Source organism: Natator depressus, chromosome 1 (assembly GCF_965152275.1).
Source record: "Natator depressus isolate rNatDep1 chromosome 1, rNatDep2.hap1, whole genome shotgun sequence".
Taxonomy (NCBI): domain Eukaryota; kingdom Metazoa; phylum Chordata; order Testudines; family Cheloniidae; genus Natator; species Natator depressus.
This window is the reverse complement of record NC_134234.1, coordinates 13,819,988-13,835,900: the sequence shown is the minus strand read 5'-3', so window position 1 is coordinate 13,835,900 and position 15,913 is coordinate 13,819,988. Positions and strand designations below refer to the sequence as shown.

Here is a 15,913-nt window from a genome sequence, read left to right as displayed (position 1 = left end):
TATGAGAGCACTTTAAATTTCTTTGGTGTATACAGTAAAAAGCATTCATCAAAAGAGAAGCAAGAAAGAGTTAGGGAAGCTCATCTAACCACTGAAGGATACTTAGACTCAAGGACCTGGCACTTTCACCATCTTCTTTTGTACAATAGAATGTGATCTCACACTGGGAAGGACAGAGAAATGTCTCAGCTACAAAATACCAGACTCTGCTAAGGAAGCAGAGGAGACAGTGCAAATACTTTAGTTTTCAGTAAAAAGAATGAGGAGCACCCGTGGCACCTTAGAGACTAACAAATGTATTTGAGCATAAGCTTTCGTGGACTAAAGCCCACTTCATGAGATGCATGCAATAGAAAATACAGTAGAAAGATATATATATATACACAGAGAACATGAAAAAATGGGGGTTGCCAGTGTTAGCTTTGTAGCAGATACAGTGTATCACATCTTATATAAAATAATATTGTACACACACTACTCATTCTTCTATTTTCTAGTGTTTAGTGTGTCATGTGTACGTTACTCTCCACTTGTTCCTCATGAGATGAAGTAAAACTGGAACTTGCAACTTTCTTTTTCCTCTTCATTCTCGTTATGGGTCACCTTCATAGCTAGGTATGTAGTTCCCCCCTGCTGTGCTTCTGCTCCTGCACAATCAAGCTTTCTCTGCCAACAGTTCCAATTCTGGGACAAGACCATTCTCCTCTATGGTATACTACAAGGTTCATTTCTCACCCCACGGCTTTTTTTCTATATATCTTCTGCCTCTTGGCCCTTTTATCTCTACCTTCAATTGTATGTAATCCCTCCTGTGCCTTGGCTTAGTCAATTTGTGATTTCAGTCTAAAATTGTTTTAGTATTTAAGTATTTCAGAAGAACTGCCCTTCTCTTGAGAGACAAGGTGGGGGAGGTAATATCTTTTATTGGACCTCACCTTCTGTGAGAGAGACAAGCTTTATTACACAGAAGCCATAGATATTATAACAATCTATACCCCACTAACACCCCCTCCCCTGCCCAGATGCTTCCCTCCCTCTGACTGGAGGGGTGTTAATGGACCATATAACCTTGAAAGGTCCTTTGAAATATGTGTTAACTATTCATGCTAAACAATGTGTTCCATCTTGTATTTAGCTGTGACACTCCCAGACCTGAAGAAGAGCTCTGTGTAAGTTTGGAAGCTTATCAGACCATAAACAGGGAACTCCTATTACTCAAGTTTCTCCTACCTCACATCCCAAATAGTCACATTCCTAATCACAGCAGGTACCTTGACTGCCTGGCAGTATAAGAAGCCATTTAAATGAAATAATTATGTTCGCTCTACAGCTTTAATTATGCAGCCTACTCAGATGAAAGTCTAACAGATCAGTTTCTGTTGTTGCCAATGGGTTTTTTGAATCAGTGACCATACAAGTTCACTTTTAGCAACATAATATTGCCTAGCTAAAAATGAAGGCACTATATTTCCTTTCTTCACAATCTCTTCATTAATCTGGAACAGGTCTCTAACCCCCTATAATCTTTTCAACAGTATCTTTGGGGAGCACAAAATGCAGAGAGATACCAGAAAGATTACTTAAGCTGTTTTCCTTCCATCCATCTATCTAAATACTCCTGCATAGTCAGTGCAAGTGGATATATGGTTAGCTGCTACAAAGAGCCCCAAACCTAAAGGCAGATTTATGACTAACATTTTCTGATATTAGTTCCTTCAGGTCTGATGAAACAGTTTAAATTTCAGGTTGTTTTACCATCTATGTAACTTGAGAGAAGACAGAGGCTGACATTCCTGCCTTCTTGATCAGGGCACAGTGGAAAAAAAATATAGTAAATTTAATCATCCATATCATCAGGAGGATTTTATTTTATTTTTTTTATTGCTCATCTAATCTCTTGAGCCTTGCACTAAATTGATGTCATGATTTTAGTGGAATGAAATCAAAGAGAAATGCCATGTTTTAATTTAAAGTTCCCTGCTCCTTTGATGCTAGAAGTCTGGATTTTCACACACAAATTAAGCTGCTATAATATACGTGCCACTGCCTAAGGAAGCAAAAACCATGCCAGAATAATTTCTCTCTCACCTCAGCTTTGCGGATACTCTCTCTGGCTTCATCTATTTTCTGTTCCAGTTCTGCTCGGCTTTGTTCAGACACCACAGGTCCATGGCATTCTAACTCCTCAAGTGCCTATCAAAAATAATAGAAAGATACATTTGGTACATTCATATGCACTGTCTATAAGATAATATTTGTGACAATTCACGGTACTAATCATATTCAGATGTCAGGGTGATGAGTAGTGCTACATTGCAGGATAAAAACTCTGCAGACCGATGCAACCCCATTTAAAAAGCTCAATCTTTTATGGGTAAAATTATATCTTAGGAAAACTGTGTTCTGAAAATGCCCCAAAATCCTAGTAAAGCATCATGATGTTACAACTATGATCTAACATTCAAGTGACAGTTCACACTCTTGTTCTCATTATGATCTTTACACCTGAAGACCATCCCATCAAAACCCACATACTTTACAGTGCTTGTTGAAGGAGTGAGTTAAGAGATAAGTGGTAAGACAAAGTAGGATGGGTGATTTATTTTGTGTTAGTATGGCTTGACTGGTTGGGGCAACTTGCATTCCAGATTTGTATGTCTGCAAGAGCACAAAGTGCTTTTGGGTGAGAGGATTAAAAAAGAGCTGAAGAAAATAAAACAATAATAATCCTCAAAGTAAATTAACAAAATAACTCCCTGATTCTGGGAAGCACTTAAATATTTGCTTAACTTTAAGCATGTGCTTAAACCCCTCTGACTTCAGCGTATGCTTAAGTGCTAATGTGAATAGAAGTGCTAGTGTGAACTGAAGCCCCAGTGAGAAAAATAATCACAAAAATTGTCAAGTCAATGCTGCTGGTAGTTCCACTAAGACATGATACAAGGTGTCCGTCCCTCCTGTGCACTTCAACATTAAATTCAAGTTATTAGAATCCATGTAATAGATCTTAATTTAGCATCTCTTCAGCTTGTTTGCATTTTTCTCATGTCACCTGATGCATTTATTTATTTTCAACCTACCCGTTGATTATGGATGATGTTTTTGTGCTCACGTGCCACACGGGTGGCCCATTTCCGGGCTTCCTTGTTTAGGCTGTGCTCCTCCGTTGTCCCGGTTTCAGATTCCAGTTGTCGACTCTGGAACACAAATCAGAAAGTGAGCAGTGTGCTAAGGATTTTGGGGCTGTCTCCATGTATAATACGGTTACTTAGCAACCTGACAACTTTATTCAATTCATAATGCTCAGTTTCTTGTAAATTCCTTGCTTGGTACCTTGTTTGTATGAAATAAGACAACAAACGAAGAGGGAAAAGCACTGTTTTTCATAAGCTTTGTCATGATACTGTGTTGTGGAAAACGGACTATAAAAGCAAACTGAAGTTCAAAAGAATTTACAATTTACTATTTTGAAGAGAAGTCATCTTTACCACGGAGACAATGCCAGACGGAGGTTTTTTTTTTTTTTTTTTTTAAATGAAAGATATTCTTGAAGTAGAACACTGAAGTATTATTCATCACGGCACAATATCATGGAGCTGAATAAGAATAAATGCCCCCAAAGTAAACTGCTATCCTTAGTTTCCCAGATACATATGCATTTTAGGCAGTATTTAAAAACAGGCACTTCATATGATGTGATGGATCATTTAGGCTTTGTTCAAAAAATGGCATTTAAAAAAATTATATATTTTTTTTAAAAAAAGCAAATTGGAAAATCAAATTACAATTTCATATGGATTTTAAAGAGTTAACAAAATATTGTACACACATTTACCTGGGACCAAAAAGTTATCCTTCCACCAGTACTACACATGCCAAGTTTCAGACGAAGGATTCTACACCAGAGATATTTGTTGATGATACTGTGCTACCATTATGTCAACTCATACCTGCTCCAGTAAATGAGAAAGTAAATCTCTCCTCCCCACCCCAAAGAGTGTCAGATAAAGTGAAATCAGAAGTCAAGAATCTGAAAGTTTCCCAGTTTTGTACTGAATCGATCCTGTTCAATCTGGATATAGGAGACAAGTTGTTCCATATTTACCTATCATCTCTGTCTCCCATTTAAAAATTTTTTTTGCATAACTGGCATAGCAAATAATTCAATGAACTTAGGTATAAATCAATACATTTAGGACAAAAAGGACTAAGTTTTACCACCTACTCAGTCCCTATCCTTTCCAGAAAGTATATCTTGCGATATTCCTTAACTATTTATCCAGTTCTGGACAAATTTGCTCTTGCTATACTGAATAGTGGTAACCCTATAGAGATCATTTCTTTCTGATTCAATCTCAATCCTCCCTCTCCCTCCAAAAAATAGGAATTAGAGATGGAAGAAACATGCTTAGGTCATCTTGTTCACCTCCACTGTCAGTGCAGAACTGTCCCTCACAGTACTCTCTCTAGTGCTTTCTTGGATGACTATGCCTCAGTCCAATGGATCTCACTACCAGAAAATTTTTCTTGATCAGTCTAATATCTTTGTTTAATTTCAATCCATAACGCATTCTATGCCTAGTACCATAGGAAAACATTCTTTCTTCATTAGTGTAACCTTATACACCATTTAGTTTTGTACACCCTTAGACACAAACTAGAAGAAGATAGCTGTTGCCTCAAAGGCCATGTGAAAATAGTAGCAGTAGTGTGTTTTATCAAGAGATTTCAATAAAAAAAAGAAAGCTGTGTGGTACACAAGAAGGGAGGAGTTTTAGACTTAAGGGGCGGCTTTGAACTAGATACAAAAACAAGTGTGAAGAAGAAACAAGAAGCAAACAAGCAAGACTCTGAGGAGGGCAGACTGGGAGAAGAGGGGGATTAGGAGAAAATCAGAGCAGAAAGACAAGGAATGAGTTGATCAGTTCTTTTAGGGAATATATAAAAAGTCTGAAATTGATGCAGAGTTTGACATGAGTGTGTGTGGATTTAATAGGATGAGTGTCATGATTTGTGTGGCAGGAAAGGAAGAAGATTTTAGTGGCAACACTGAGGTGAAAAAGGGGAAAGATTTTTCACCTTTAGATTACAAGGCCTTCAAGGGAGAGACCCTCTAAGTGATTTGCACAGACATTCATACAATGTCATGTACACTGTGATACAATACAATTATTACTAGTAATTTTAAGAAAGGTAAATGTAATGCGTCACTCCTGGATGGGTCACTTGCTGTGAGGATTGAATCTTGGACCTCTGGATCTAAAAGCATGAGCCATCCACAATCAGTAGTTCTCTTAACACAAAGCCAGAGGCAAAATCAAACCTTTATATAGTTCAGCCACTAGAAGGGGACAGAGAGCCACACTGTTACAGAGCAGTAAGAGCAACAGGATTTGAAGAACCAAGCTTTGGAGGACATGAAAGATGAGGAGGGAGATAATTTACATAAGACTGAACTTGAAAGCCTGTGTGGTAGAAGGACAGAGCTTGTCTACAACAAGAAAAGAGAGAGGAAAAGTAAGGTGGATTTTTTTCCAGGTTCATTATCATGCAGTTGCCTTCTGCATGTATTTTTAATTTCTGTAGGTACCTCTGAATGATTTCTCTCAGTGTTTACAACACACCCCAATTTATTATCCATCTCAAAATATGCCCCTAGATGATGTCCTTATCACCTACTGCAAACAGATTATTGCATAGGTCCTGTGCATCTACTCCAGGTGCTTACAAAGCATAATAAAAGTGGCACACCACTTCATTTTTCCCATGCTTTCTTAATTAAACCTTTCTTGTTATAACTTTCCTTCCATAGCTCAGAGTTCACAGCCAGTAAGGTATCATCAAGAACCATGTCTGACTTTGCCTTCCTTGTTACCCATAGAAATCATGTCTGTAACAAATTACCAACGTTCCCACCGATTGGCTCACTATAGTCCTGGTTCCCTTGCATATCTAGTTAAGATAAAATATATCTTCTCCATTTCAATTGCTTGATAACATTTTGCATTATCTTAAGTGTGTTTTTATTTTTTTATTACAGTATTTGAATAAAAAATATAAAAGCAAATTTAGATGCTGGCCCTCTGAGTATGGACTGTTAGTGGATTGTGATGGTTATACCAGTTGGTTATTTATTACACAGTATTGTTTCCAAAGAGCCCTCATCCTGACTTGAAGAACTGAAGAATACCAACATAAAAAGAGTTAATTAAAAACAGAGCTTTATTTTAAAAAATCATGCAGGTCACATTTCTCAAAAAGCATCTTAACTGGATCAGTAACTTCCATCCTGAAATTAGAGGGAATATTTATATAAAATTAAATTTTTCACTGATAAATGATAACTAGATATTGTACAAGTTAATTTATACTCAGCATTTATATAATTCTTTATTATTAAATATTTATACCACAGCATCACCCAGACACCTCAACCAAGTGCTGTGCTGCATGAACAAATACAAAGACACATTGCTTCCTTAGAAGAGCTCGCTAAGAAGAAAGTTTACAATCTCATTTACACTGTCAAAAACATTTACAAACATTAACTTTCAAATCCTGTTTACCACATAAGTCTTCAACTTAGATCCCAGTCCTGCAAATACTTAGGCATGTGCTCTATTGCAGTGGTTCTCAATAAGGTGTACAGGTACCCCTGGGGGTACACACAGGTCTTCCCAGGGGTACATCAACTCATCTAGATATTTGCCTAGTTTTACAACAGGCTACATAAATAGCACTAGCAAAGTTAGTACAAACTAAACTTTCATACAGGTAAAATGAGAAAGTCAGCAACCTTTCAGTAATAATGTGGCTGTGACACTTTTGTACTTTTAGGTCTGATTTTGTAAGCAAGTAGTTTATAAGTGAGGTGAACCCTGAGGATACACAAGACAAATCTAACTCCTGAAAGGGGTACAGTAGTCTGGAAAGGTTGAGAACCACTGATCTAGTATATCAAATATAAGCTACCTGTCTTCACTTTCAAGACCCTTCATGACGTATCTCCACCCTACCTATCTTTCATACAGTATCGAAAGTTTGCCTCCCGCATCTGATGGTGGCAGACTATATTAGCCTCTATCCCTCGCTCATTAAATTCACTAGCAAGTACCTTTATGCTTTCTCCCATGCTGCCCTTCACACTTGAGAGGAGACAACCATAAAAAGCTAACTCATTATTCTCCTTCAAATCCCTCCTTAAAACTCTCCTTTGCCACAAAGCCTACAAAAACACACTTGACAATAGTTAGGCTACTGGTGTGCAGGGGTTACTGCCTAATAGGTGACCAATACTGTCTCATTGTTTTCTGTACTCCCGTAGGTCTGTCTATATCGATCGGTTTTCTTTTGTTTTATATTTAGGTTGGAAGCTCTTTGGGGGCAGGGACTGTTTTTGTTCTGTGTTTGTACAGCGCCTAGCACAATGTGGTCCTAGTCCACGACAGGGGTTCCTAGGTATCATGATAATACAAATAACATTTAATTAAGGTGTTTAATTTTAAACATGGGAGCAATCCCACAGATTTCCAGTTACTTCACTGGGACCACTCACAAGCGCCAAGTGTTTAGGATTGGGGTCTTCATTTGTTGCAAGGTATCTGACTTGATTTAACCTCTTTCAAAAAGGAAAACTAAACTGCTTCTACTGGCTAGAGAGCAAAGAAAGGGCCCAACAAGCTGAGCTAAATACAGATGAACTTTCTGCTATAGTCTCTCAGCTTGGAGTACAGTGAAAGCAGTGTCAAGTGCTAAAACTCAGTCTTTTAAAGCAAGCAAACAAAATACCTTGTCATCTAAAGAACATGAAGTCACTGACTCATTGCAAAGTTGAGAGACTAACAATTATATGCTGATTCTCAAAAAAATTACTGTATTTAGTTTGTAGTTATGTCTCCAACTTTTGTCCAAAAGGCTATTACAGGTGCAGGATTTGTCTTACAAAGGCAAGTATGCAGCTTGTATATACTCGTACATGCAATTATGCTGGATTCAGACTGTACACTTGCAGTTTTGGCAGTAAGAAATGTTGACTCCCTTGAACCTAATAAAAGCTCAAAGTATTTTTCTAGCCTATACAAAAAATAACTGTTTGACAAAGAATAGAAAGAAGTAAACATATACTACATGCAAACCACTAACACAAAGCACACCTAAAAATCTCAGCCAGTACTTTTTAAAAGTTCAAAATACTATGCTACCATGCCAATGGCACATTGCAAGACCCACCTTATGATCAAACCCTTTTCTGGGATATGCATGACTTAAGTTTCATCTAAATAGTAGTACTCAAGAAAAGCACCAGACACATTTGGTGCCTATTTTGTTATTATACAGAAGAACTCATTTAATTTTAGTTATTAAGAGTCAGCTGGGACTGCCCTTGCACTTCAGAAAGATGGCTTTTTTTATTGTGAACAGGAGCGGCACCAACCTCTTCCCAGTGTGGGAGCTGAGATGAGCAAGACAGAAAATTGGGGAGGCTGTGCCCCCTTTGCCACAAGGCCTGGCCCCGATCAGAGGCTGCAAGCCAGAGCCAGGCAGCGTGGGGCATTGGCTGCTCACAGCCGATAAGCACTGCCCAGGTGTGGGCACCCAGCTCCGGTTGAACCCTCAGGGAGCAGCGACTGCAGGGGGCGGGGCCCAGGAGCCCGGGCCGGAGTAGGTCAATACAGGCCGCTGTGGGGAGCCCTGGACCTTCCACCTGCTGTGGGTGGCAGAGCCCCAGTAGGTGGGGACATGGGCTGGGGACTGTTCTCGGGCCCCCCACCTGGCTTACTTCTCTGCTGCTGCTGGAGTTGGGTGCCCAGCCAGGAGCCGCCGCTCTCTTGGCTCTGCCTTCAGAGCTGGGTGGCCGGAGAGCAGCAGCTGCTGCTGAGTGGCTGAGGCAAATTTTGGGGTGGCTATAGCCCTTGGAAGCCCCCAGCACTGCCCTGATTGTGAACAAGACATATAGTTTAACATTAAACAATTCCAAGGACATTATTTTGTTCTGATCAAGCGCTTCAAAGAGGACCCTGACCTGTTGCTATTGGGTTAACTGAAACATAATACATACTTTAAGTCAAAAGTAAAAACAACCCAAAGAAGGGCTTAGTTTAGTCACTATTGTTCATTTAACTGCATGATTCTGCTATTTTAATTTATCACAATAAATTCTGAACATTTTTAACCTACAATCCATATTTTTTACTTTAATGTTAATAATTTATTGCCTTATTGTTCAAAGCCTTTTTGGTTCACCTTGTTAATAAATAAAGAGCATGTGTCTGTTTCCAAAACTGCTTTCACCTAATTTTTTCTATCACCTCACTACTGCTAATCTCAGAACTCCCTGCTAAAATAAGAAGCAGGGTTATACTGGCAAGTGAGAGAGTAAAAAAAGGGAAAAGTCCGTATGGAAGATTAGCGCATGGCGTCTGTATGGAGGGCCTATATGGTGAGGGGTGTGGTTTTTGTTTTTTTTAATTGCACATATTTTGAGGCACCTTATGTCCAGTAGTGTGCTGCTTCTTACCTTCCCTAGTTCAATTCTTTCTTCTGCCAAGGAAGAGAAGCATGGGTGAAAAATGCAATGAAGCAAGATTATCCCAGCAACACCGGAGGATCAGCCTGAGTTCTCTATACATACCAATTACCATTATGGTGTGTGAAAGGCTAGGGGAACACCCCATCAAACATAAGGCAACACAAAGTCGTCAATTAAAAATAAAAGACCCCATTTTCATCAGAGAGAGGCTGATTCAAGGATGTATGCATGGAGAAAGGGGTTCCAGGCTTTCCAATGTCATCTGGGCCTCTGGACAATCTTGGGAAAATAACAATCCATCATAAATTGTTGGCTAAAGGTAAATTCTCGACACTAAAATATTTTACTATTGGCAAATAAAGCTCCATTTTATTTGTCCATTGAGACTAGGCATAATGGAAATAGTCTTTATTTGAATCACTTTTCATACTGAACAAGTAATTGTAAAGACATTCTGTACTGTCGAAATTAACAATTCATTGAGTAAGTTCCTTTAGGGAGTTGAATATTTATTTATTGTGCATTTGGATTGCAATGTGATATCCATTTTTTGGGATCACAGTTTCACTTCAGATAATTTCTATAGCAATGAATTTTCTCTTTAATACATTAAACACACACAGGGGTTGTCAAAGTAGCCGAGGCCAGGCATTTTAGGATGGAGTTATGGACAAGCTATTGCTTTGCCGCTCTATGCCTCCATGTTTGTTTTAGGAAAAGAAAGGGTGGAATCTCAAATTGCTTTGTCTTTATGGAGCATGTTAGAAATAGTTCTTAAATACTGTCTAGAGTTTCAGTTTCTGGAACTCCTAATTTCTCTGCCGTCATGGATAGCACTGTCAGATGTTGGTGATCAATAGCACTACTAGACCTCAATAGTGATTTGAGCTCCTCTCTTTATTGTTCCTTACTTACAGATTTAAATCACTTCATTAGTTCAGATGACTGGATTTGAAATACTTCTGAACTCTAATTTTTGGTGTTGAATTTTGAATCTTTGATTTATTTTTCATTGTTTATTTAAAAAATATTCATACCTGCTCACTCAAATTCATTTGAAGGAACTACAAGAAAATTTAATTTTCTGGTACAGTATAGAGTGAAATTTGCACAGAGACTCACAATTCCTCACTTTGTGCAGACAGCCAACTATCCTAGCAGCTGCATTTCCCTCTAGCTATTCCCATATACAACACATTGTCTTATAAAAAGAAATACAGAAGAATGGCTATTTATCAAGTATCCACAATGAAGAGGGGGATCTTCTGAATTAGTCTTCGCACAGATACCGACTCTACGGTCATCTATTCTGGTGACTGAATACAGAATTTCAGTAGTGACTGAAAACATCAGTAGACAGAAGATCTGTGTAACTGGTCTCTTTGTCTTAATATTACTTTAACAACTTACACTTGTTTTTAACCAATTGTTCAGAATCAGACATGGACAAAGTTTATTGAATTCAATAAATGCTGCTATCAGCATGGTCATTAGATTCCACAAAAATGTATGTAGTTAGACATTTTAATTTTCCCATATGCATAGTAAGGCAGGAGCCATGTTAAAACTCAGCCACAGCTCACAGAGCAGATGACTGAGTTTGTAATTCTCCATAATTTTCTTCACAACTGACCTTTTAATAAACTTCAAATATGATTACCATATCACAAGCCCCAGACTGTAAACCTGTCCCTAAGGAGGGTCACTCAAACAAAAGAACCTTCAGTGACATCAGCCACACACAGGATATGTCAAATTACATGGATAATTTTACAGCTTTACAAAGTCCCCACTTAGGCAAGACACCAGGATTTATTACCAACACCTATCGAACTGAATGGTTGTATTTCTCAGCAGCAATTCATAACACCTGAAGTGGTAACATTTAACCATATCAACATTTGCTTAATTTCCAGTAAAGCTACATCTAAAAAATATCTAATTATTTTATACCATTTTAAAATGTAGGACAGTTTTTTTTAGACCTTTTCAGGTAGAAAATTAGGACCTCATTTTGCAGACTGTGCAGAAGTAGTCTAACTGGACTTGGAGCTCCTCATGTAAGCAAGGACTGCACATCACTGTGTCCTCCTTCTTTCTTCACTGACTCACTAAGGTGCCTTAAGTGTAAGTCAATTTAATTTAATTTACGCCCACTTTAAGGTCCTTTTATATTGCCAGAGCAGCGTAAAGAGGCCCTTAGTGGAAATGAGAATCAGGCCCATATATTTTTATAACGAGAAAATGTTTCTAGTCTGAGTCGGAACAAAAGTGGACAAACTCACCTGCACATTCAAGAAAATAGTGAAATTATTATCCTTGCTCCCAAATACAATTTAGGACATCAGGTCTTAAAAGTTATAATCTTCAGCATGGTCCTTAAGGAACTAAACTGCGGAACACCCACTAATGTTACTGGAACGTTCAAAGTTTACTTCCTGCACTACACCTATGCCGAAAATGTACTAACATCAAAATGTATAAGTGCGTCTTATAAATTAAATACTTTTTCAAAAAATTAAACTTGGTTAAGTTAATAAACGTTAATGCCAACTAGCATTAGCTTAACCTGGCTGAGAGAAAGACAACAATCCTAATACTGTAACAGGAGACAACTGTCATTACAAAGGCAGTGAGTAGAAAAACAGGAAGGAGAATTGCTTCAAAAGTTTAGCATCAGCTCTTTGTTGCCATTATTCTCGGTTTTTTGGAGATGCTTTTCATTATTTGTTGCAATTTCTCACATGATAACATGTAGTTCACGGACGGGGTTCCTTTTCCAATCAGGAAGTACAAAAAAAGCTGGCTAATTTTCTTTAATATTTTGCCATGTTCTTAAAGATATGCTTATCTAAGTATTGTGGGGATGGACAATATGTATTCTGTACAATGAACTTTGTTGACTTCTGATTAGAAGTTCACTTTGTCCTCTAAACAGACGTCCTGATGATTAAACTCTCCATTATGTTAGCTATAAACACTCTTCATCTAGATCCACTGCACAGGTTAACTGAATTCCTTTTCTTCTGGAGGAAAAAAGTGTCCCCCAAAATGCATTTATTTTTGCTACACATTCTAAAGGCCTTGTGCGTCTGTAAAATTTCCCTCTTGAAAGGAGCAAAAACTAGAGCTGCTTAAGATATTTTCTGACCAAAAAAACAAAAACAAAAAAAAATCAATTCATCAAAACTGAAATTTCTGATATTGTTGAAACACCCCATTTCAACATTTTTGAAACAAACAAGTTCTGGTTTTTGGGTCAAAACAACTGTTTAGAAATTTAAGTTAATTTATAGAAAAATGTAAAAAAGTCAAAATCAAAATGAAATGTTTTGAAATTAACAAAACAAACATTTCAAATGACCTAATTAGAATTTTTTTTTGCAGAATTTTGGTTCACAAAAATTGTGAAGATGTTTACTTTTTACCCGGATTCAGGATGGCAAAATTTTCTGAAATACTGAAAATTCTCATGGGTCAGGAAAACAGTTCCCCACCTATCTCTACTAAGAACCTCTCATGGCTACTGTCAATGACTGTGTGTTGAGAGAGAGCGAATTATCAGCTCCCTCCTTTCAGAGGCTGAAGGCACTAGCTTTGCTGCACTCTTACTCCTGAGAGCTTTGGACAACTCAGAGACTGTATGACAATCCTTTATATTCCACCGTACTGGGAAGCTCAACAGACAAGCCAAGCATTCATATTTAAAACCAGAAAATAATTCATCTAATAGCAGCGCCTAAAAACCCCAAACAGAATGGGACCAGAGCACCGCTGTGTCAGGAACTTACTCTGCAAGGAAGCTCAAAACTGTCCTTTGGAAAAATAGTATTTTAGCTAAGAATGGCAGATCACTCTGCAGTATATTTTCTTAACCTTTTAGAATGAAAATAATCATGCCTATCCCATTAAAACTAAAAAGCAACAAGCCCACTGTATCTCAGAAAATCTTCCACGCAAAATGGCAGGAAATAAGTGGCAAAAAATGCACAATAGTTATAAATCCTTCAGTCTTAATTATAATTTGACTTACTAGAAAATGTACCACTTCTGACTGAAATTCAGAAGCAAAAATCTTGAGTGAAAACTTAAAATGTAAAAAGATTGTCCCCACTTTCACACAGTTCTACTCACCACTCTTGACCCAATTAAGTGAGAAGTATTTGACAGTCAAGACATGAAGCTTTTTATGATTTTCTTGGGGAAACAGAGAATTTCAGAAATAGCTAAAACTCCAGGGAAAGGGCATGCAAGGGGGAAAAAAAAAGAGAGTAATCCTGAATTTGGGTATGGTCAGGCAAGTGAAAGACAAACGGTCTATGAAATACTGAGGCATGATGTTTTACATCCTTGGCTCTGAACACTCTGGCACTGCTTTTTCTAGAAAGTTCTTGAAGCTCAGATCACCAGAGATGCATATTCAACAAGGTAGAACACACAGTGACACCTCAAAGAAGAATCTTATTTGTAATGTTGGGGACTTTATGAAACTAAATTAAGGTTCTATTTCAGATGTGGGTAGTTCTCTAGAAAAAGGGGAGAATTTATGCGGTTTTGGGGGGGCTGGTTATCAGCACATGCTAGTGGCTCCCTTGTATGTTATGAATCTCAGTCTAATTTTATGTTGACAGAGACAGAGAGAGTTACAGGTATTTTTCTCAAATGATCAGTTGGGAGTTACATTCCTTTATTTAGTACATGCCGGGGTTTCCTACACCCTGATATCACACATGAAAGCAAGGAACTGATACGTATTTACTTAAAAAAATATTGTTGAAGACCCCTTGTCTTGTATGTATTATAAATATCTTTAGTTATATTAAAAGATGAAATGCTGAGATAAGCCTCTCTATGCATGTCAGAGAAGTGACAATTACACACTTCACTGTATCTCCTCAAGTTGTGAAATCTTAATTACAAATGATGTGCAAAAGCACAAATACTTCAGAACGCAAGAAGCTGTAAGTGAGAAACTGATCCATACAATTAACATAACATGAAACAAGAAAATGGTAATTTAACTATTAGTTCTCAAAATGGAGCAAGTGAGTTATGTCCTTATATATTATGCATTCAGTTGCTACTTATGCATGACAGCGAATTTAGCACTCACATTAGCATGCACACCAGTAATACCACAAATGCCAAACACTGATGACAAATACTACCATATACCTCTGCTATAGTCATTCTCATAGCACTGACAGGTGAAGGCTCAATATCCACCAGCTGAACTGCATTAAAACTCTGAATGACAAAGATTGCACAAGGACAAAAACACAGAGCATACAATTAGAATTACAATGCACACACAAGTGAGGAAATTCAGCACACGGTACTATGAACAACCTAGCACTTTATGTAAACAATTTGCTCTATGGAGAAGTTAGAATTGCTTATCATTTGGGGGAGAGGGATAGCTCAGTGGTTTGAGCATTGGCCTGCTAAACCCAGGGTTGTGAGTTCAATCCTTGAAAGGGGGCGGGGCATTTGGTATCTGGGGCAAATATTGGGGATTGGTCCTGCTTTGAGCAGGGGGTTGGACTAGATGACCTCCTGAGGTCCCTTCCAACCCTGGTATTCTATGATTTGTTAAGATGGAAAGCCAAAGGATAACATTTTAATTTCAAAGGCGATTTTGTTATAGCTATTAGTGTTTATTTCTGGCAAAGTTACTCATACAGTCCATAACATATCCATTAACACAGTTTCTGCATTTAAACATTCAATGTGAGGGCCAGGCCTTTTTTCCCCAAGCAGGATTTACTAAGTATGAACCAAGGAATTAAAAAGCTGTATAAGGTTCTCTCTTTTTAAACCTAAACTTAGTTCAAAATAGTACTGATACCTAACTCTAGGAGAATGAAAAATCAACATAGACAATTTCTATTTTAAAAAAACCTTTCAGGAACTTATCTATTATACTGTGATTTACTCAACTATAATTTCACTAGTGATTTTTCTGCTTTAAAAGTGGAATCTGTTAAAAGACTGCATGTATTTAGAAACCATTTTGGAATACATGTCAACTGTATCCTATTTATTTAAACCAAAAAGTATATATATTTCTCCAGTAAACTGAAGGGAATAGGGCATTTTATTTGGCAAATCATTAAATTGTCTATTTGTAACCCTACCTTTATGGATGTTCGGAGAACCTCACCAGAATATAACAGAGTTTAATAGGTTTAGGAAAAACTGTTAGCTCAAAACAGAAATCCAGGATGTTAGTCACGCAGGCAGGAGGCAAAAATAGTGCAGTTCTTTTGCAGGTGACAATACTGGCATCTTTTTGGAGCTTTATTGTAATTACACACCTATTGTAAGCAAAGTTGGTGAAATCAGGTCAGTGACCTCTACCTATTCCAGGAATACCAGCTGTGT

General features: G+C 37.7%; 1 protein-coding gene across 7 annotated transcripts in view; it reads right to left on the bottom strand.

Moving 5' to 3' along the window:
- The window catches only part of FCHSD2 (FCH and double SH3 domains 2), a 222,723-nt gene that overhangs the window by 31,073 nt on the left and 175,737 nt on the right, over positions 1 to 15,913 (bottom strand). For 5 of the 7 annotated variants that reach the window (XM_074955029.1, XM_074955048.1, XM_074955020.1 and 2 more), the window contains 3 exons: positions 14,705 to 14,776; positions 3,081 to 3,197; positions 2,089 to 2,193 (listed from right to left, as the gene is read on the bottom strand). In XM_074955029.1, the coding sequence (XP_074811130.1) occupies positions 2,089 to 2,193; positions 3,081 to 3,197; positions 14,705 to 14,776 (294 nt within the window). The remainder of the gene's footprint in view (positions 1 to 2,088; positions 2,194 to 3,080; positions 3,198 to 14,704; positions 14,777 to 15,913) is intronic. The other 2 variants (XM_074955058.1, XM_074955038.1) reach the window with 1 other exon arrangement.